Source organism: Entelurus aequoreus, linkage group LG10 (assembly GCF_033978785.1).
Source record: "Entelurus aequoreus isolate RoL-2023_Sb linkage group LG10, RoL_Eaeq_v1.1, whole genome shotgun sequence".
NCBI lineage: Eukaryota > Metazoa > Chordata > Actinopteri > Syngnathiformes > Syngnathidae > Entelurus > Entelurus aequoreus.
The window spans coordinates 14,715,660-14,739,926 of record NC_084740.1 but is presented as its reverse complement, the minus strand read 5'-3'; the positions used below and the strand labels follow the sequence as shown (position 1 = coordinate 14,739,926).

Below are 24,267 nucleotides of genomic sequence, written 5' to 3'. Positions count from 1 at the left end.
TGCTGTCTCATGAGTGGTATTTGGATCTTAATAAATTGGACGCTTTGTGTTTTTGTCATAAAAAAGAGGTTCTATTTAACAAAAAGGGAAGAATTTTTTATTTTTTTTATTTTTTATTTAATTAATATCAACAGATATATCTGAAGTTGATCTAAAAATGTAAACATTGTAAAACATTTTAATATATGACTTATTTTATTTAGCATTTTTATGACAGACCCTTCCAGGTCCCCAGGACCAGACTTGAGGGGGGCCCTGTGTACACACAAAGTTTTCATTTAAATAAGGTGGTCTGCACCACTTTTCCATTGCACACGGTGTAGTAGTAGATCACACGCAACACGCCCACTCATAGTGCGCGCTATTTTATTTTACGCACGTGCTGTGGTATTTGGATCTTAATAAATTAGACGCTTTGTGTTTTGGTCACAACAAATAGGTTCTATTTAACAAAAAGGGCAGATTTTTTTTTTTTTAAATTAAATTCATATCAACAGATAAATCTGAAGTTGATCTGAAAATGTAAACGTAAAAAATTTAATTATATGACTTATTTATTTAGCATTTTTATGACTGAGGCACTTCCAGGTACCAAACTTGAGGGGGGGCCCTAAAGGTTAAAAATATATATATCTATTGTACTTTTAAAAAAAAATATATATATATATATATATATATCAAAATGGGACCCGCATTCTTTCATTTTTAAGTGGGTTGCCCTCAGTGGCAAAAGTTTGGACACCCCTGTTTTAACCATTTGAAGGCCTTTTGATCTAATGTCATAGTTTTCAATTAAAAGACATTTGCATTACATGGGTTAATTTATTCATTTAAACCTGTGACATTACCCGATCAAAAGGCCTTTAAAAGGGGTAAACATAACATAAAAATAATATAAATCCCAAAGGTCTTTAAGTCCTTCAAAACCTTTACGACTTTTATGTTCTGTTTGGCTTTCACGATAATTAAATAAATGTGCCATCCTGCTCTACAGTAAGCTGTGTGTGTGTACTGTACCTGGAAGAAGGTCAGGTAACGGCAAGGAAATCTACAATGCAAAAGACAGAAAAAAGAAAAAGAAAGCATTAAAAACCTCATTGTGCCTAATTAAGGCCACTTTCATTAAAACACACACCCCAAAAAATCTCCATCCGAACAAGTGTGTGAATGGGTGAATGTGATGTATAATGTAAAGCGCTTTGGGTATCATTCTAGGTATAGTAAATCGCTATATGAATCCTGACCATTTACCATTTATGTGGAGTTTAAAAAAGGACCTCATTAACCTAAAGAAAACACTTTCACGAGCTGTCATTCACATTTTGTGCAATCAAAAAGCTGAACAAAAGGCCACAGAAACATTATTGATTTTTTTATAATAGTCCGGGCGTATTATTAGGCACACGCTCGCCGTGCAGTGACTTGCTGCCTTTTGGGCCGTTGCACTAAATACAAATGCAAAATTAGCTAAAAAAAAATAAGTTTACAGGCTAAAGTAAACTTAATAATATTCTAATGTTACAATGCTAACAAATAATCAGTTTAGATACTTACATGATGCCACCAAGTAAGGAAATCCATGATTTTTGCTATAAAATAGAAATTGGCAAAAATGCTGACATAAAACGCTAACATTAAAACAATTTGCATTCTTGCAAGATGGCGCCAAGTGTTAAAAGCCATGAATTTCAAGATTCAATTAATAGAATTAGCTAAGATTCTGGCATAAAATATTAGCATGCCAATGTTAGCCTGCTAACATAGGAAACGTTAAAGGCCTACAGAAACCCACTACTACCGACCACGCAGTCTGATAGTTTATATATCAATGATGAAATCTTAACATTGCATCACATGCCAATACGGCGTAGGTGGAGCGCTAATGTTTTCATCATAGCTCTGACGAGGTCCCGTAGCTAAGTTAGCTTCAATGGCGTCGTTAGCAACAGCATTGCTAGGCTTCGACAGGCGGCACAGCATTAACCGTGTGGTTACAGGTCCAGTGATTGGTTCGGTGTCTCCTGATAGTAGTATTGTTGATCTGCTGTCTATCCTTCCAGTCAGGGGCTTATTTCTTTTGTTTCTATCTTCATTTAAGCCCGATGCTATCACGTTAGCTCCGTAGCTAAAGTGCTTCACCGATGTATTGTCGTGGAGATAATAGTCACTGTGAATGTTCGACTCTCATTTTCAAGAGGATATAGTATCCGAGGTGGTTTAAAATACAAATCCGTGATCCACAATAGAAAAAGGACAAAGTGTGGAATTCAATGAACCCTTGTACCTAAGTTACGGTCAGAGCGAAAAAAGATACGTCCTGCACTGCCCTCTAGTCCTTCACTCTCACGTTCCTCATCCACAAATCTTTCATCCTTGCTCAAATTAATGGGGTAATCGTCGCTTTCTCGGTCCGAATCGCTCTCGCTGCTGGTGTAAACAATGGGGAAATGTGAGGAGCCTTTCAACCTGTGACGTCACGCTACTTCCGGTACAGGCAAGGCTTTTTTTATCAGCATCCAAAAGTTGCAAACTTTATCGTCGATGTTCTCTACTAAATACTTTCAGCAAAAATATGGCAATATCGCGAAATGATCAAGTATGACACATAGAATGGATCTGCTATCCCCGTTTAAATTTAAAAAATTCATTTCAGTAGGCCTTTAATATACATTGTGGAAATTATTCATATGGCCCCATTTCTGAGTGGCTCTCGCTTGAGAGGAAGTTGAGGGGTTAATCATTTCCCAATGCAGTCATTTTGTCCACACACTCGTCTACTTTAACCCTGGCTAAAAAGTTTTGACGTCCAATGTTTGTTTTTGGCTGGATGGCCATCGGAAGGAGGCGAGCGCCATCAGCCTTCCTCCATTAAAGAGGATGGCTCTCACTCTAATTTACTAGAGCGTGAAAGCCCCGAAAATTTGATTTTTTGGGGGGTGAACAACCTGTCCTAACAGCCACATTTGTTATCCCACTGTCATGTGTTTCGGTGAAAACGTTGACACGCATGTCCTCTCTCAGAAAATGTGGCTTTGGTTGGCCCTCAAAGCCAAGAAAGTCAGCTAAATCTCTCATTGACTTTAATGTTGAGATGTCGGCGCGAAAAAACACAAAAACACAAACATTTGTATTTTCCTACTCGCTCTAACTCGCCCAGTTCTCCATTTTTCGGAAATCTGAGAACACTGGAACGTTCCTCAAAGCCTTGAAACGCTCACGGTTTTTACGAAAAGTCGACATCTCAAAGCGTTTGCCCACAATCAGACATTGTTTGGCATTAAAGGCCTACTGAAATGCGATTTTCTTATTTAAACGGGGATAGCAGGTCCATTTTATGTGTCATACTTGATCATTTCGCGATATTGCCATATTTTTGCTGAAAGGATTTAGTAGAGAACATCGACGATAAAGTTCGCAACTTTTGGTCGCTGATAAAAAAGCCTTGCCTGTACCGGAAGTAGCGTGACGTCACAGGTTGTGGAGCTCCTCACATCTGCACATTGTTTACAATCATGGCCACCAACAGCGAGAGCGATTCGGACCGAGAAAGCGACGATTTCCCCATTAATTTGAGCGAGGATGAAAGATTCGTGGATGAGGAAAGTGAGAGTGAAGGACTAGAGGGCAGTGGAAGCGATTCAGATAGGGAAGATGCTGTGAGAGGCGGGTGGGACCTGATATTCAGCTGGGAATGACTAAAACAGTAAATAAACACAAGACATATATATACTCTATTAGCCACAACACAACCAGGCTTATATTTAATATGCCACAAATTAATCCCACATAACAAACACCTCCCCCCCTCCCGTCCCTATAACCCGCCAATACAAATCAAACACCTGCACAACACACTCAATCCCACCTCCGCAAAGTTCATACAGCACATATATTTCCCAAAGTCCCCAAAGTTACGTACGTGACATGTACATAGCGGCACGCACGTATGGGCAAGCGATCAAATGTTTGGAAGCCGCAGCTGCGTACTGTGTACACATACAAATTAAACAAAATGCTTATGGCAACATTCTGTTTGCGTACTCACGGTACCGCATCTGCGTATCCAACTCAAAGTCCTCCTGGTAAGAGTCTCTGTTGTCCCAGTTCTCCACAGGCCAATGGTAAAGCTTGACTGTCATCTTTCGGGAATGTAAACAATGAAAAACCGGCTACGTGTTTGTGTTGCTGCAGCTAGCCGGCCGAAATACACCGCTTCCCACTTACAGCTTTCTTCTTTGCTGTCTCCATTGTTCATTAAACACATTGCAAAAGATTCACCAACACAGATGTCCAGAATACTGTGGAATTTTGCGATGAAAACAAACGACTTAACAGCTGGCCACAATGCTGTCCCAAAATGTCCTCTACAATCCGTGATGTCACGCGCAGGCGTCATCATACCGAGACGTTTTCAGCAGGATATTTCGGGGGAAATTTAAAATTGCACTTTAGTAATCTATTGGCATGTGTTGCAATGTTAAGATTTCATCATTGATATATAAACTATCAGACTGCGTGGTCGGTAGTAGTGGGTTTCAGTAGGCCTTTAAGTTTTTAACAAATCCTACATAAACTGCTGTCAATGTATAAGTGTTGAGTATTTTAAAAATGTGTTTTGTGGCAATTCCAAAATTGACCACAGTATCAGTTGCTATATAGAGTGACGCTGTCCATAATTTTCAGCAGACTGCATTGCAGATCCACCCAGGAATGGGGCCATATGAATGCTGTCCCTATTGTAATTCAGGTCAATAGTAAAAATGTATCAACAAAATGTGTTATTGTCGACAAGTGGCTTTAGAACATTTTAGTTGATAGACCACTAGGAATTTCCATGTTTGCACTTTTTACTCCTTTAGGTATATAATCGAAGCTAATTATGACCCCAAATGAAAGAGGCTTGAGTCAGATTTGAAGAAAAAATGAAAAACATGAAAAAAATGAGATACAGGGGGAATTGACCAGGAGCAGGAACATGGCCTAAGTTTTCCTTGCTCCATTTGTAAATTGAATTTACGTCATAAATGGGCAGAGCTGGGCATTGGGGTTCCCCTTCGTGTCCTTTCACAACGCTGTTCTGACGCGGTCCTGGTAGCTTCATGATTTCACTCAGGGCCTCGGTTTTCCTCACGGTGTCTGCAACAACACACCAGCAGACAAACAGAGCGGTTGTTAGTTTACCTAATTACACAAAAGCTTTGCACCTCTAAACGCCCCGGCAGTATTACAGAACATACGTTCATGCATGACTTACAGCTAATGTCTAGATGTTAACTGCCTCGGATAAATAAACATTAGAAGCTTAAGAAGCGTGTCTGAGCAAATATCACAAGCAGTAACAAGTGACAACAAAAGCAATTCAAGATAACAAACTACTGTTGAAGCCAAGTTCTGTGTCATATCTTCTTGGTAAAAGAATGATGCTCTACCAGTTTTTGTAAATACCTGTAAAGTCCTATTGGAATGCAATGCACACAAACTGTATAAAACTATTTTTTTTAGATGTATTTGATTTCATTACTGAGTGTTTTGTATTTATTATTACCTACGCAGTGGCCTAGTGGTTAGAGCAGGGGTGTCCAAACTTTTTCCACTGAGGGCCGCACACGGAAAAAATAAAGCATGCGGGGGCCATTTTGATATTTTTCATTTTCAAACCATAACAAAATATATGGATTTTTTTTTTTTTAACCGTTAGGGCTCCTGGGGACCATAAAGGGTCTAAGTCATTAAAATTTTCAAAACAAGTCATATTATTATTTTATTTATTTATGTAACGCTTACAGTAAATCTCTACAGTATATCAACTTCAGGTTGATATAAAGTAAAAAAAAAAAAAAAAAGGTTTTATGCCTTTTTTGTCAAAGACAACTTTGTTTTTTTATAATAAAACTGAAATATGCAGTATTTCCCCCACTGCCCAAAACATTCAGAAAGCAATGTTTGATGTGAAGTAATTAGAGCCTTAAAAAGATCAATAATGCAGGACACCGTTGATTTTAATTCATTATTATTTTTGAGTAATCACAGTGAAAAGATAAATAAAATCCCATTAAATATATTTGGGATCCAAAAGGTGCCCCACTCATAAAGTGATACATTTTTTTTTTTTTTTTTTTAAACTTTCAACACTTAAGTTACGGGATCAACTTCAGATATATCTGTCGATTTTACGTTTGAACTATTATTTTGTTTGTTTTATGCTCTTTTGTCAAAGAAAACGTTGATGTTTTTGTATGGCAACCACACAATATTTTCTGCAATATTTTCCACATAAAACATTTTAAAGTGAAATATTTGAAATAATTGGAGCCTTGAATAGGTCAATAATCAATTATAACATTGATGGCAAAAAAAAAGAAAAATAAAGATAGACAAAAGAAAAAAAAACAGCCTGCATGGCAGCTTTGTGTCAACATTGCAACTTTTTTCTAGTTAGATTTCCACTTTTTTTAATGTTTCTTTTTAATTTTTGCAAAAGCATTTCCAGAATGTGTGGCGGGCCGGTAAACAATTAGCTGCGTGTCAGAGTGTCTACCCTGAGATCTGTAGGTTGTGAGTTCAAACCCCGAGTCATACCAAAGACTATAAAAATGGGACCCATTACCTCCCTGCTTGGCACTCAGCATCAAGGGTTGGAATTGGGGGTTTAATCACCAAAAATGATTCCCGGGCGCGGCCACAGCTGCTGCCCACTGCTCCCCTCACCTCCCAGGGGGTGCAACAAGGGGCTGGGTCAAATGCAGAGGACAAATTTCACAACACCTAGTGTGTGTGACAATCATTGGTACTTTAACTTAACTTAACTTTAAATGATGCCTACCTTGACAACAAGCGTTTTTTATCAGCAATAACACATACTGCTCCTATTCATAACAATACATACGAGAATTATCGTGTCACAAGTAATTAGCTACAAAGTAAAACTGGTACTGATATGATACTACAAATTGAAGCAAAAGTACTGGCATAGCAGACTGTTACAAGTACCGGAAATGGAAATCTGAAAAACGTTGCTGTAGTTATGTAACATTAAGGCTCTGTGTAAATGAACAGACTGAAATGCAGTGAAACCTTGATTTAAGCAGCCCTCATTGTGGAAAGTTTCGGATTTACAAACCACAGACCGAATAAAAATATGCTTTGGTGTACGAACTGTCATGATCGGTTGCCCGGTTTGTGTTTTGGTTGCCATCTTCTATGGTAATGCTTGGAACGTTCTCCCAAGATGCAGACGGAACTGTAAGTTATTTTTTGAGCTAACTTCCGGGTGTGGCCTTCGACTCATCATCGACTGACCTGCGTCATCGACACGCCATTCCACTTGTTCGTTTCCACGTTAATAACGACACAACGGAGCTCCTTGAGGCCTTGTGGCCTTCGACTCATCATCGACTGACCTGCGTCATCGACGCGCCATTCCACTTGTTCGTTTCCACGTTAATAACGACACAACGGAGCTCCTTGAGGCCTTGTGGCCTTGGACTCATCATCGACTGACCTGCGTCATCAACACGCCATTCCACTTGTTCGTTTCCACGTTAATAACGACACAACGGAGCTCCTTGAGGCCTTGTGGCCTTCGACTCATCATCGACTGACCTGCGTCATCGACGCGCCATTCCACTTGTTCGTTTCCACGTTAATAACGATACAACGGAGCTCCTTGAGGCCTTCGACTCATCATCGACTGACCTGCGTCATCAACGCGCCATTCCACTTGTTCGTTTCCACGTTAATAACGACACAACGGAGCTCCTTGAGGCCTTCGACTCATCATCGACTGACCTGCGTCATCAACGCGCCATTCCACTTGTTCGTTTCCACGTTAATAACGATACAACGGAGCTCCTTGAGGCCTTGTGGCCTTCGACTCATCATCGACTGACCTGCGTCATCAACACGCCATTCCACTTGTTCGTTTCCACGTTAATAACGACACAACGGAGCTCCTTGAGGCCATGTGTGCGGTCTCAGCCAGCATCCTTGGGGCCCATTAACTCACATAAGTCATCGAAGTCGACATGCCCCCCTCCTGCAGAAAGTCAGCACATTAGATAACTACAGTTACGTCCGCATCTTGGGAGAAGATGGCAACCGAAACGCAAACACAGGGGTGCTCAAAACAGGAACTGAGAGAGTCAAAAGCTAAACAAAACATGATCCGGGCAACGAATCATGACACAAACCTTATCTTTGTTTACGAATGTTTAAACTAGAGATGTCCGATAATGGCTTTTTTGCCGATATCCAATATTAAGATTAAAGTACCAAATATTGTCACACACACACTAGATGTGGTGAAATTTGTCCTCTGCATTTGACCCATCCCCTTGGGGAGCAGTGGGCAGCAGCGGCGCCGCGCCCGGGAATCATTTTGGTGATTTAACCCCCCAACTCCAACCCTTGATGCTGAGTGCCAAGCAGGGAGGTAATGGGTCCCATTTTTATATTCCGATATTGTCCAACTCTTAATTACCGATTCCGATATCAACCGATACCGATATATACAGTTGTGGCATTATACATTATTATGCCTAATTTTGTTGTGATGCCCCGCTGGATGCATTCAACAATGTAACAGGGTTTTCCAAACTAAGAGAACATCAACTCAAGTTATGGAAAAAAGTGCCAACATGGCACTGCCATATTTATTATTGAAGTCACAAAGTGCATTATTTTTTTTTAACATGCCTCAAAACAGCAGCTTGGAATTTGGGACCTGCTCTCCCTGAGATAATCCTGACACCCACTACAACTATGGGAACTACTATACTTTGACTTTCACAAAGTGCATTATTTTTGTATTTTTTTTAAACATGCCTCAAAACAACGGCTACAAAAACAATGAAGGCACAAAGCTTCAGTCCAGAGTATACTAGAGTAATAAAGTAAACAATAACATAGTCCTCCTTTAGTAGACTGCCTGGCATACTGTATAACAGGAAATTATAAACTGGGCTCAATCTGCCCTGCTCTAACGTAACAAAAATGTGCTGCAAGCTAGTGGTGAGTGCTTGAAGTGGCCTAGCAGTCAGTCAGAGTTTCTGAAATGCTGCGTTGAGACAGGGCACCTCCGTTCACTGCAAGCTGTAAAGTGTGTGGGCAGACTAGCCACACCAAACTCCACCGTAGCTTTTGTCATATTGTGTGCGTTGTCCCTGACCACAACGTGGGTTTTTGCCCTGGGTTGGTTTTTGTTGTACTTTAGTTTTTTCTCGGCGGAGTCTTTAAGCGACAACTGTGTGGTACTACTTTTTTTCAGTGTTTGCTTTTCAACCATCTTCCGCTTGTAATTATCGTGTATCTCCTTATGATTCTTGAAGAGGTGGGAGATCAAACTGCTCGTATTAAAGGAAGACGTCTTGGTTCCTCCTCGCATAACCAACTTTTTGCAGTCTTTGCAAATTGCCAGTTTTTTATCCATCAGACAGACTTTAAAATTATCCCAAACCACAGACATGGTGTCGTTAGTCAGTCACCGAGCTCGCTGGCTTGTTAGCCACAACTACAGCACCGGCAACAACACACTCTTGTTGTTGTTATGCTGAGCTCGCGGCGGTTTGATGAGGTCATCAAGCGTCGCCAGTAAGCCTCTCATGCTGCAGTCGTCAACTCCTGTGTTGTGTGTGGGAGAGGGGAGAGGGGAGGGGCTGCTGACTACTTCTCCCTACGTCCGTGTTTTACCGGATATGTACCGCTCCGTACAGCGGCGTTTTAAAAAGTAATTAATTTTACTTTTTGAAACCGATACCGATCATTTCCGATATTACATTTTATAGCATTTATCGGCCGATATTATCGGACATCTCTAGTTTAAACCTATAACCTATTGTTACTATAACAATCTACAATGTTAATTTAGTTGGCTTCTCTTTCTTCCCCTCCATTTATTTACTTTCTTTTTTATTTGAAGTTATTATTTCATATATGTATTGTTGCATTTGAACAATTGTATTGTTGATAATAGAGGTAATTATTGTTATTATTCATTATCAATAGTGCTATTTGTATTGCTCCATTTGTAGTGTAATAATGCTCATTGTCATTTCTGTAATATTATTTATTTCACTAACTGCTTCTTTGCTATCACTTGTTGTTCTATTGTTGTTGTTGTTGTTGTGTTTGCTGTTGTCTCTCTGTCTTATCCCCCTCTTGTCCCCACAATTCCTCCCTCTGTCTTCCTTTTTTTTCTCTTTCTATCCTCTCCTGCACCAAGTAATAATATAAATCCATTTAATAAAGTCAAATACAACAAGAGAAGTATCCCACACTTCTCTTTTGTAAAGTAAATCTGTAAAGCCGATATAGGCATCTACATCAACTATATGATTTGCCTGAGTAGCTGAACAGGACAAAAAAATAAAAAAATAAAAATAATAATAATAATAAATAAAACAGTTTACGAATATTTCATCCATCCTGCATGTCTCGCAGCACAGCCATTTTTGAGGAAACACAGAGGTTTTAGGCGAGCTTGTATGATCACCAGTGTTAGCTACAGTGCTGATTTGTGTGCTTTTTCAGTGTTTTTACAACATTTGTGCTAGCTCAATATGAGACGAAAGAAAGCACTGGTCGAGCAATGTGTGGTTTGAAACATCCAGGAAGTAACCACAGCATTGTCGACACTGCCTTCCCCTCCATTCAAACAAAGTAAAGTGTATTCTATGTTTTTATTCCTAATCATTGTAGCTATTTGGCTGTTAAAGTTAAGGAGTGTGGTGATTTCAAACTGTGAGTGCACCACGGGGCTAGTGACAGTGTGTGTGTGTGTGACGGTAGGGTGGCTGCATAGGAAGACAGCTCAGCTACTTTTTGTACCGTTCTGGTCGCACCATGGTGCAGGTCGTGATCCCAGGGTGCGGAAAAAGATATGACAAGGCAGAATACACGAGTGCCGCTGAAAGTGCCTCAAGATAAAACTTAGCATAGCAAGAAAACTACAAGAAGACAATATCGTCAGCAAACATGAACAAAAAACGACTTTAGCAACACACTGGCACAAAACAATATGGTCGCCAGGGCAAACTATGAACTTCCAAAGAAGGCAAGGTGACATCGGTATATAAAGCTCTCTGAGTGGCGATCAGAAGCAGGTGAGCCTCTGATCGCTAATCAGAGGCAGGTGAGATTAATCAAGAGACCAGCAAGTAAACAAAGGAAAGAGCGCTGAAACAGAAGTAGACCTAAATACCTCAAATACCAACAAAACAAAAACATGGGTGACATCGGTTTATAAAGCTCTCTGATTAGCAATCAGAAGCAGGTGAGCCTCTGATCGCTATTCAGAGGCAGGTGAGATTAATCAAGAGACCAGCAAGTAAACAAAGGAAGGAGTGCTGAAACAAAAGTAGACCTACATACTTCAAATACCAAAACAAAAAAACATTACCTGTGTCACTAGTCATGACAGTTTTGTTGTTTTGACTTTGTTATTAAATAGAAAGTTGATCCATCACCCCCTTGTTATGTTTGTTTGACATACAGTACTGTATAGCGCTTCAAGTGTACAAACGTTTGACCAAAATATGGACTTTTGTCGAGGCTGGAACCCCTTATTTATGTTTAATTATTTCTTAAGGAGAATTGTGCTTCAATATACAAACTTTTCATGTATTTACGAACCCTGTTCAGGAACAAAATACGTTCGGAAATCGAGGTTCCATTGTAGTTTGTGTGTGCATGGACAGTCCAATATTTATATTAGGTACACATGTTATTTAAACGTATCAATGGTTACATTAGGTGTGCATGTGATTCAAAAGAGGGATGCTTACAATTTACAAGTGAAACTAAAAAAAAAAGATTATCGTTCAAAGGTTTGTTTATTCCAGAAACAGTCCCAGAGAAGCGACCAAATCTATGTACGGTATAGTGGCTCATAATGTCTATGTTCTCTAAAACTGTTGTTCCCAGCGCTGGTTTGTGTGACAACAACAGAAGGGGTGGGGCTCTAAAGAGATTATTTATGACTGAACAATTTAACAGTGTGAATGAATGCTGTTTACATGGAATGTGTGTACTGTATGCCACTGTGGAGACAGATCTTTACATTCAGTTCATACATTACTGGGAAATACTGTTTACGTATTGTTAATAGCCTCCTGTGAACCAGCATCATCTGTAATGCATAAATGTCTACATTCCATAATATGAGCTACAATATGTGTTTGGTCTACCGTAAACCCTCATGTCTGGGCCTGACTCTGGTAAATGCATTATTCATTATGAATGGAATATTTTCACAGCTGGAGCATAAAAAAAAAAACCTGTTTACTACTTTCTAAATATATGTTTTTTAACTTTATGAGAGCCATCTGGACGTGGAAAAAACACCCACATAATGCTGCCTGAGGCCTAACCAATCAGTGGCCACTATGATGGACAGTGTGCTCTGATTGGTTTGGTCTCATCCTGTGGCCAATACTACTGGGGTATTGATATGTTCAGTTAATTTAGCGTTTCCATTCATGAACATGCTTATTTTGGCAAAAAATACGTATAATATGTTAAAGAAATCTGCAATTAAAGGCCTACTGAAACCCACTACTACCGACCACGCAGTCTGATAGTTTATATATCAATGATGAAATCTTAACATTATAACACATGCCAATACGGCCCGGTTAACTTATAAAGTGACATTTTAAATTTGCCGCTAAACTTCCGGTTCGAAACGCCTCTGAGGATGACGTATGCGCGTGACGTAGACCGGCGAACACGGGTATGCCTTCCACATTGAAGCAAATACGAAAAAGCTCTGTTTTCATTTCATAATTCCACAGTATTCTGGACATCTGTGTTCGTGAATCTGTTTCAATCATGTTCATTGCATTATGGAGAAGGAAGCCGAGCAAGCAAAGAAGAAAGTTGTCGGTGCGAAATGGACGTATTTTTCGAACGTAGTCAGCCACAACAGTACACAGCCGGCGCTTCTTTGTTTACATTCCCGAAAGATGCAGTCAAGATGGAAGAACTCGGATAACAGAGACTCTAACCAGGAGGACTTTTGACTTGGATACACAGACGCCTGTAGAGAACTGGGACAACACAGACTCTTACCAGGATTACTTTGATTTGGATGACAAAGACGCAGACGTGCTACTGTGAGTATGCAGCTTTGGCTTTTTTTTGCGTATGTACGTAACTTTTTTAAAATATATAAGCTTTATGAACCCTGGGTTAGGTGAACGGTCTTTTGGGCTGAGTGATTGTGTGTGTTGATCAGGTGTTTGAATTGTATTGGCGTGTTCTATGGAGCTAGGAGCTAGCAGAAGAGCTAGGAGCTAGCATAACACGTACCGTACCGTACGTGCGCGTCACGTACGTAACTTTTTAAAAATATATAAGCTTTATGAACCTTGGGTTAGGTGAACGGTCTTTTGGGCTGAGTGATTGTGTGTGTTGATCAGGTGTTTGAATTGTATTGGCGTGTTCTATGGAGCTAGGACCTAGCAGAGGAGCTAGGAGCTAGCATAACACGTACCGTACCGTACGTGCGCGTCACGTACGTAACTTTTTAAAAATATATAAGCTTTATGAACCTTGGGTTAGGTGAACGGTCTTTTGGGCTGAGTGATTGTGTGTGTTGATCAGGTGTTTGAATTGTATTGGCGTGTTCTATGGAGCTAGGAGCTAGCAGAGGAGCTAGGAGCTAGCATAACAAACACGCAGGTGTTTTTATGCAGGATTAATTTGTGGCATATTAAATATAAGCCTGGTTGTGTTGTGGCTAATAGAGTATATATATGTCTTGTGTTTATTTACTGTTGTAGTCATTCCCAGCTGAATATCAGGTCACCCCCGGCTCTCACAGCATCTTCCCTATCTGAATAGCTACAACTCCCCACTAGTCCTTCACTTGCACTTTACTCATCCACAAATCTTTCATCCTCGCTCAAATTAATGGGGAAATTGTGCTTTCTCGGTCCGAATCTCTCTCACTTCATGCGGCCATCATTGTAAACAATAGGGAACTTTGCGTATATGTTCAACTGACTACGTCACGCTACTTCCGGTAGGTGCAAGCCTTTTTTTTATCAGATACCAAAAGTTGCAATCTTTATCGTCGTTGTTCTATACTAAATCCTTTCAGCAAAAATATGGCAATATCGCGAAATGATCAAGTATGACACATAGAATAGATCTGCTATCCCCGTTTAAATAAAAAAAATTCATTTCAGTAGGCCTTTAAGTAAAGCATGAAATGGTGAGGGACAACAGTATTACTCAGAAAAATAGCAATACAAAACAGGGGATCTATTTAGATTACTGTGTATGTGTATGTGACTAGAATAAAGGATGTTTACACTAAGTATACAGTAACTTATACGTGATTGGAGAGACTACCTACAGTACCTGGTGTGTATTTAAATGGGCAGATTGTTGGAACACAAGAGCAATATGTACATTATGTGTATATGTAATAAAGTAGACTGAAGGCCTGATCTACTAATCAAATATTTGCGTATATTAAAAGACATGCTAACTTGTACTGAACGTAAAGCTGATCTATAACTTTACTCATAAATGAGCAAAATAGCGAGCGCAATCTACTTAGCGTGCCTGTCTTCAGGAATATCATTATACAAGATGGAAACATCATCATTTATCACTTGCAATGTGATTTATCAAGATTACAACTGTTTTGCGGCCGCTGTTTTGCATCTATATTATTTAATATTAGTTGTGGAGTACCACAAGGATAAGTCCTTGGACCAATACTGTTTCTCATGTACGTCAATGATATTACCATGGATTCCAAACTGTTTATTTTATTTGCGGATGACACAACCTTAATTTATTTAGGACAAAATATCACAGATGCGTTAGAGGTGGTTAAAAATTAATTCATCAAAATTAAAAGATGGTTTGATGTAATACTAATAAAACCAAATTTATGATTTTTTTTTGCAGTCTGCCTTGTGTATGAAAAGCGCTATACAAATAAAGTTGCCTTGCCTTGCCTTGCCTAGTAGGAAAAGTGTGGATGGCTCATTATATGTCGAAGGAGTTGAGATTCAAAGAACACAAAATATAAAGTTTTTGGGTGTTATGATTGATGAACATTTGTCCTAGCAATCACATATAAATGATACTAAGGCTAAAGTATCTAGCTAAAGTGAAGGAATTGCTAAAGACTGTTAAAGTTCGACTTTTTAATTGTAGACTTTCCTTCAGCTTTTAACACGATCCAGCCGCATATCCTGATTAGCAGGTTAACTGAGCACTTTAACCTGACTAATAACTTGGTAGGCTGGATCCTTAACCTTTTAACAAACAGAACCCAGAAAGTTATGGTCAATGATATTTGTCTGTCAGGAAAGGCACCACAAGGTTGTGTGTAGTCTCCCCTGTTATTTATTTTGTACACAAACATGTGTCAGAGTAAATATGACGACAGGACAATAATCAAATATGCTGATGATTCAGTAATTGTTACTAAATGGAGATGAAAGCAGCCATTATTGATGACTTTGTACGCTGGTGTGATGAGTCTTACCTCCAGCTCAACTTATCAAAAACAAAAGACATGCTGATCGACTTTAGGAGGAGACCCCATGTGAACCAGCCAACTGTGATTAAAAACCAGGTCATTGAATATGTGCACAAGTATAAATACTTTGGGACTATAATTGATCAACAACTTGAATCTGAAGCTAACTGTGATGCGCTGTGTATAAAAAGGCTTACCACCGTTTGTACTGTCTGAAGAAAACTGTCTCATTTTTATGTTGACAAGACCATCATTATCATGTTTTACCAAGCTTTTATAGAATCTGTTTTGTCCTTCTCCCTGGTCTCATGGTTCAGTCACCAGAACAAGAATTCCCTGAATCAAATTGTTGAATTGTCAGGTAAATTAATTGGTGAGTCTCAGTTGTCTTCAGCCACCCTCTACAACAGTGTTTTTGCCGTGAGATACAGTCTGGTGTGCCGTAAGAGATTATGTAATTTCACCTATAATCCGCAAATGGTGTGCCGTTGTTGAGTGTCTGTACTGTCTGGAGATTGGCAGACTTACCACGTTATACTCTTCCATATCAGTAGGTGGCAGCAGGTAGCTAATTGCTTTGTAGATGTCGGAAACAGCGGGAGGCAGTGTGCAGGTAAAAAGGTGTTTGATGCTTAAACCAAAAATAAACAAAAGGTGAGCTAAGAAAAGGCATTGAAGCTTAGGGAAGGCTATGCAGAACACAACTAAAACTGATCTGGCTACAAAGTAAACAAAAACAGAATGCTGGACGACAGCAAAGACTTACTGTGGAGCGAAGACGGCGTCCACAAAGTACATCCGAACATGACATGACAATCAACAATGTCCCCACAAAGAAGGATAAAAACAACTGAAATATTCTTGATTGCTAAAACAAAGCAGGTGTGGGGAATAGCGGTCAAGGAAGACATGAAACTGCTACAGGAAAATACCAAATAAAGAGAAAAAGCCACCAAAATAGGAGCGCAAGACAATAAATAAAACGCTACACACAGGAAAACAGCAAAAAACTCCAAATAAGTCAGGTCGTGAAACTACACCTACTTTGAGACAAGAGCTATAGTGATGCATGCTTGGTTATTGTTTAAAGTCATATCCAACAATTGTGACAACGACTTTTTACAGTGTTGTGCTGGTGGTGTGCCTCCGCAGGTTTTCAATGAAAAAAATGGGCCTTGGCTCAAGAAAGGTTTAAAAACACTGCTCTACAACAACCAGGTAGTGAGGATAGCTTCCTCCATTTTAACTGATGTATCTCATTACCTACACAGCCTATTTCAGCTTCTCCCATCTGGACGGCAGTTTTTAGTCCCCAGAGGCAAAACAAAATGGTACAGATGTCATTTTGTCCCAGCTGCCATCACAGAACTAAATAAGCTGTAGTACCTATTTTTTGCCTATATTTGTTTTAGTGCAATTTATTATGTTATTATGGTGTTTTATTCTGGTTTGTCCCAATTTTTTTCTGATTGGGATTTTATAGGTTTTATCCTTTTTATGGGCATCTTGGAGTACATGTACCATCTTGTGATCTTGGCAATGTTTGTGATGCACTGATGCTTGTTATGTGATAGGTCTTTGTATTGCATATCTAAGATGTTCCTTTCTCTGCATATTTAAATGAATGCCCTGATCTAGCTGGCTGCAAAACAAGTTTACCTTCGGGTACTAATAAAGTCACCTAACCTAACCTAACCAGAGACCTCATTTAAATATTGCGGTTTGCACCACTTTTCCACCTGTAATCAAAAGTCTTTGTAGTTCATCCGCAACACACCCACTAATTATTAGTATTTTTGTTTGTGCACGCTATTTTAGCACGTTTTTTGGATCTTAGTAGATCAGGCCCTAAGTGTGTACTGTATTTTCCGGACCATAGGGTGCACCGGATTATAAGGCACAGTGCCGATGAATGGTCTATTTTTGATCTTTTTCGCCTTATAGAGCGCATGAAAGGATCCATATTATTATTATTTTTTCTAAATGTAAAAGACTTCCTTGTGGTCTACATAACATGTAATGGTGGTTCTTTGGTCAAAATGTTGCATAGATGATGTTTTACAGATCATCTTCAAGCCGCTTTCTGATGCACCGTTTGGTGGGCGCTCTTATTTACGTGGCTCACCTTCTGCAGCGTCTTCTCCCCGTCATCTTTGTTGTAGCGGTGTAGCGTGCAAGGACGGGAGTGGAAGAAGTGTCAAAAGATGGCGCTAACTGTTTTAATGACATTCAGACTTTACTTTATTCAATAACGGAGCAGCATCTCCTCATCCAGAAACAACCACACCGGAAATGTGTCCCGTAAAAAAACGTCCAACCGGAACTCTCTAATAACTAAAGTTCCTTGGGTGAATAATGTAAACTCACTACACCGGTATGTTTTAGCGCTTTCATGGCGAGTTTACTGACAGAAATAAGTAAGAACTTTACACTACTTTATATTAGAAATGGCAACAGCGGAAGATGAATGTCCCATAACAAGAAGATAGAGAAAAAGAAGAAGCTCATTGACTACGGTGTCGGCACGGACTACAAAGGCGTGCAATTTTTCAGGATTTACACAGATCCCAAATACAGATCAGCAGGTACCAGAAGGTAAGAAAAGTTGCTTTTGCATAATATTGCGAAACAAAACGCCGGATAATATGTCTTACCTTATACACACACCATAATAATACTCCTATGTTGAAGCACAGTACAATCCATCAAGCGGTGCGGCTTCATAGCTTACCAAAGTCGTACTAAAATATTTTGATGGATTTTTGAGCGCCGTGTGTAATGTTCTATATTTTCAATGGAACATTTGAAATGTTGGTGTTGTTTACTTGAGTCATATTGCCCTCATGTGCAGTCTACACTTATCTCTTATGTTTGACTGCCATCTACTGGTCACACTTATCATTACACCATGTACCAAATAAAATAGCTTCGAGGTGGGTGAGCTCAACCAAACGTATTCCTTACATTAGGCGCAGGGTTATTCATTATTTTATTTTTTTTTCATTTTTCATTTATCTCCTTCATTGATGTGCATTTTTGATCAAGAGACAATTAAACTTTAGCACATTTAGACACCTATGCTTGAGAAGGAACAGTATGAAGAAAATATTATACTATTTCCTGCCCCCTTCAACGTAATAAGTAGTCTTACTTAATGGATAGGCCAGATTCACAAGCATACAAACCAAAAAAATACTGTACATCCAAATATAATGAAAACAAACAAAAAACACACAAAAAAAACAACAAGTGCAAAACTTCATGAAGTACAAATCGAACAAAAAAAGTAATATCCCCCCCAGGGATGATACAAAACAAATACAAAACCAGACAAAAAATAAGTAAAATAATAGATATAAAGCAAAATGTAGACACTTATATGATCTTATTCTTCTGTCTTTATATATGTTTTTCAATTGGAATATATTTCTACAATCTTTTATCTCATTGTAAAGAGAATTCCATAGTTTAACCCCCACCACTGATATACGCATTTGCTTTAAAGTTGTCCTTGAATACTGATGTTTGAAATGACCTTTTCTTCTATGCTCTTCATTCTCAGAAGTGATGACAAACATTTTTTGTCAATTTGCTGGTAATGTTTTGCACCTGGGGATAGGTTGATTGGCAACACTAAATTGGCCCTAGTGTGAATGTGAGTGTGAATGTTGTCTGTCTATCTGTGTTGGCCCTGCGATGAGGTGGCGACTTGTCCAGGGTGTACACCGCCTTCCGCCCGATTGTAGCTGAGACAGGCTCCAGCGCCCCCCGCGACCCCGAAGGGAATAAGCGGTAGAAAATGGATGGATGGATGGATGTTTTACTTTTAGCCTTAAACATAACACATAATGTCTGTAACTTTACTAGCTCCTGTAGTTTCAATAAACCAGAATTAATAAATAGTATGTTAGTGTGTCCCAGATAATCTGCTTTATGAATAATCCTTATAGCTCTTTTCTGTAGTTGATACAATGCCTTTATGTTACTCTTACTGTATACAGTATGTGTTCCCCCACACTTCCACACAGTAGCTGATATATGGCAATATAAGTGCACAATACAATATACGCATTGCCCTATAATCCAACACATATTTTACCTTATTTAATATAAAAATACTTTTTTCCGTATATGTGCATATATAAGGTGCACTGTCGAGTTTTGAGGGGAAAAAAATGATTTTATGTGCGCCTTATAGTCCGGAACATAGGGTATGCGAATTTGGAGCATAGAACTGTAGGTTTTGTTTCACAAAATTACAAAGAATAAAATATTCCGCACCCTACCACTCTCCACACTGCAAAAAGTCAGTGTTCAAAAACAAGGGAAAAAAATACAAAAATTAGGGGTATTTTATTTGAACTAAGCAAATTTATCTGCCAATATAACAAGAACATTTGGCTTGTCAAGACTTTCCAAAACAAGTAAAATTAGCTAACTTCAATGAACCCAAAAATACCTTAAAAAAAGTATATTCTCACTAATAAGTGCACTTTTCTTGGTAGAAAAATTTTTTTTACCTTTTTGCTCAATATGTTGAAAAATATTCTTAAATTAAGTAAATGCTAGTGCCATTATCTTGACATAATGATATGCGCTCGGCATCATGATTTTTTTTTTCATGCTTGAAGTAAGAAATTATTACTTTAAAGGCCTACTGAAACCCACTACTACCGACCACGCAGTCTGATAGTTTATATATCAATGACGAAATCTTAACATTGCAACACATGCCAATACGGCCGGGTTAGTTTACTAAAGTGCAATTTTAAATTTCCCGCGAAATATCTGCTGAAAACGTCTTGGTATGATGACGCTGCGGATGTGACGTCACGAGTTAGACAGGACATTTTAGCCCAGCACCGCGGCCAGCTTAAAGTCGTCAGTTTTCATCGCAAAATTCCACATGATTCTGGACATCTGTGTTGGCGAATCTGTTGCAATTTGTTCATTGCATTATGGAGAAAGAAGCTGAGCAAGCAAAGAAGAAAGTTGTCGGTGCGAAGCGGAGTATTTTGCGAGGGAAGTCAGCAACACAACACAGTCGGTGTTTCATTGTTTACATTCCCGAAAGATGCAGTCAAGATCGAAGAACTCGGACAACAGAGACTCTTACCAGGAGGACTTTGACTTCGATACACAGACGCCTATAGAGAACTGGGACAACACAGACTCTTACCAGGATTACTTTGATTTGGATACACAGACGCAGACGCGATACCGTGAGTACGCAGCTGCGCTTCCAAACATGTGATCGTTTGCCCGTACGTGTGTGTCACGTACGTAACTTTGGGTAAATATATAAGCTTTATGAACCTTGGGTTAGGTGAACGGTCCTTTGGGCTGAGTGATTGTGTGTGTTGTGCAGGTGTTTGAATTGTATTGGCGGGTTATATGGACGGGAGCTAGGAGCTAGCATAACAAACACCTAGGTGTTTGTTATGCGGGATTAATTTGTGGCATATTAAATATAAGCCTGGTTGTGTTGTGGCTAATAGAGTATATATATGTCTTGTGTTTATTTACTGTTGTAGTCATTCCCAGCTGAAAGCAGGTCCCACCCGCCTCTCACAGCATCTTCCCTATCTGAATCGCTTCCACTCCCCACTAGTCCTTCACTTGCACTTTCCTCATCCACAAATCTTTCATCCTCGCTCAAATTAATGGGGAAATCATTGCTTTCTCGGTCCGAATCGCTCTCACTTCTGGCCGCCATCACTGTAAACAATAGGGAAATTTGCGGAAATGTTCAACTGACTACGTCACGCTACTTCCAGTAGGGGCAAGGCTTTTTTTTGTCAGGTACCAAAAGTTGCGATCTTTATCGTCGTTGTTCTCTACTAAATCCTTTCAGCAAAAATATGGCAATATCGCAAAATGATCAAGTATGACACATAGAATAGATCTGCTATCCCCGTTTAAATAAAAAAAGATAAGAAATGATTACTTTAAAAAAGTAGTTTTATACTTGTGAGTGTTGATGACACAGCTTTGCAACAGTTGATATTCTAGTTTCAAGCATGTTTTACTCAATATAGGTCATAAAATCTCAGCAACAAGCTGTAATATCTTGCTGAGATCATTTAGGACCAAAACATTTAAAACAAGTAAAACACTTTAACATAAAATTTGCTTAGTGAGAAGAATTATCTTATTAGACAGAAAATAAGCAAATATCACCCTTATTTGAGATATTTAATCTTACTTAGATTTCAGTTTTTGCAGTGCACCATGCCTATAAATAGTATAATTTGTCTACAGAAGTGTTCTAGCTATACCTCTGCATCTCTCCCACCATATTCTGGTGCTACACTATTAGAGAAAGATTGTACTAAACTGAGATTCAGGTGGGACTCGCAGGTTTAACATGAATGCATTTCTCGGAATTAGCCGCTCCTACCAGAGAATTGCGGCCTCGCTTGCGGTTCCTGACTCCAACACTGCTGCATGACGCCGACCATCTGATCACACTCAGGGGGCTTAGGTTCAGGTATTATCTCCACGCTGGGTCTCTTTCTGTGTGACACCTGCAAGAGCACGGTGGTCATGCTGCACCCTGGATGCACAAAACAATGCATACACGTTGTACTGGAAGCGCACGTTATGTTGTTCAAAATGATTGAATGACCCTTTTAGATGCAGCTGACATATTTTCCATTTGTAGGCTTTTGGAAAAGTGAATTTAATTAAACCCCACCTGCGTAAGGTTTCCGTTGTGTCAGAATCTCCCAGATGACTATTCCAAAACTGTAGATAAAGCAGTGAGAGAAAATTGGGTTTGAATTTATAGCTTTCATCTGCACTGCAAAATGATGTGAGGTCAATGAGATACAAAGCAAAAAAAAAAGAAGGAATAATCTGTACTGAATAAATCCTGCTGTATAATATGATGTCACCTGTAAGCATCGTAGGAAGGTCCTGGAGGACTGCAGGACTGACCAAGGTTCTCAGGAGGAATGTAGCTGATATTCCCTCTCGCTATCAGATGCTCTAACACCTTCCTGTCCGTTTCTTCTTCCCAGTGGATTAAACCGAAGTCTGAAATCTGAAGTTAAAACAAATCATTGCATGAAGGATGAGGACGCCCCTCACTGACTACTGTACGTAATGTAGTGTTGTCCCCATACCAATATTTTGTGTACCGGTACCAAAATTATTTCGATACTTTTCGGAACTTTTCTAAATAAAGGGGACCACAAAACATGTCATTATTGGCTTTATTTTAACAAAAAATCTTAGTGTACATAAGGACAGGGGGGGCTTAGCCCCCAGGAGATGCACAGGATGCGAGCGAAGGTAGCGCATGAGCACAAAACTTCACAAACGGCTAACAAAGACTTAGAAATTAATAATTGTCATTATTATTATTTCAGTGGGTTTATTTTCAATCTGTGTTCAGTACAACAACAAACATGGGATTGCACAGTGACATTTTGTGTACAGCATCAACGAGAAACAATTACTTGCATGATCCTTCAAGATACGCTGAAACACAATGAAAGTCATGGCATTAGCCTCTATGTTATTCATTCACAACATAGAGGCTAATGCCACCACTTTAGCTCATAATACAATAATTGTTTGTTTCCAAATATTTTGAAGTTGCACAGATTACATTTTGGGCACATATGTGACTAAAATGGTTGTAAATTCAAGCCCTGGAAATATTACTTAATTACTTGAATTAAAGTAATATCTGGATCGGGATAATTTGGCTTGTATATAATATATTTATATATATATATATATTATGGCAAGCCGTTAAGGAAATTAAATATATATGGAAGTCTGAATAGAAATGAGAAACTTTTATATATACTGTAAATATGAAAGACTTAGAGTCCGTCTGCTGATCTGAAAAAGAGCCAAAGCTGTCAAAGAGCTGAGGGACCATCTTCAAAGTGCAATGCTGAAACAAATAATGCAAACAATAAAATGTAACTTCCATGGTTTGGGATTAATGTAGTCCCGTCGTCCCGGGGACGGTAAAAAAAAATGCACGGGACGAAATTAAATGCTCCCCGGGACGATGGCTTTTAACCATTTTTTTCCTTTTTCTTTTTATGTATTTATTCATTTTACATTTTATATTAAATGTCTTGGTTTTTCCACCCTCTGAAAATCCTATGAAATGTTTAACAAGCATCCTATAATAATACAACAGCTATTAATGTAACAATACAATAAAACAAATATACTTAATGATTTTTTTTTTCATTATTTTAACAATAGGCTAATGTATATTACTTTATATAGATTCTACAAGAAACACAAAACTTAAAAACTAAATTATTTACAATTGCAGACACAAGGTTCTTGTTCTGCAGTGCTGTGTGCTAATGTGCTTCGTACACCTGCAGGACCGCAAGCAAGGTCGCAGAGAAAATGCGAACTGGATTTTGAGTGATGTGGGCATTTTCTATGTGAACAAGTCCAAGGACCGCAAGCAAGGTCGCAGAGAAAATGCGGACTGGATTTTGAGTGATGTGGGCATTTTCTATATGAACAAGTGGAATGGATTGGATACCGACTTACTAAAGGGGCTCTCTACCTTACGCTATGAAGTGAGGGGAAACTGAGTGAATAATGACAGGTTATATGATTATTTATTTAAACTCATATTCGGGCCACTATATAATGAATATGTTGGCATGTGTTTGTAAAAAAAAAAATAAAAAAATAAAAAATGTTTTAACACCAAATTATTTAGGGGGGCTTTAGAACATTTTAGGGGGGCTTGAGCCCCCCTAAAATAGGCCTAACAACGC

At 39.0% G+C, this 24,267-nt stretch overlaps 1 protein-coding gene across 1 annotated transcript in view; it reads right to left on the bottom strand.

Annotated features, from left to right (window-relative positions):
- The window catches only part of ankk1 (ankyrin repeat and kinase domain containing 1), a 51,058-nt gene that overhangs the window by 17,990 nt on the left and 8,801 nt on the right, over window positions 1–24,267 (bottom strand). The window contains exons 3-7 of the mRNA XM_062062047.1: window positions 22,396–22,544; window positions 22,197–22,246; window positions 21,900–22,055; window positions 5,018–5,136; window positions 1,018–1,048 (exon numbers count right to left, since the gene is read on the bottom strand). Coding sequence (XP_061918031.1) covers window positions 1,018–1,048; window positions 5,018–5,136; window positions 21,900–22,055; window positions 22,197–22,246; window positions 22,396–22,544 — 505 coding nt within the window. The remainder of the gene's footprint in view (window positions 1–1,017; window positions 1,049–5,017; window positions 5,137–21,899; window positions 22,056–22,196; window positions 22,247–22,395; window positions 22,545–24,267) is intronic.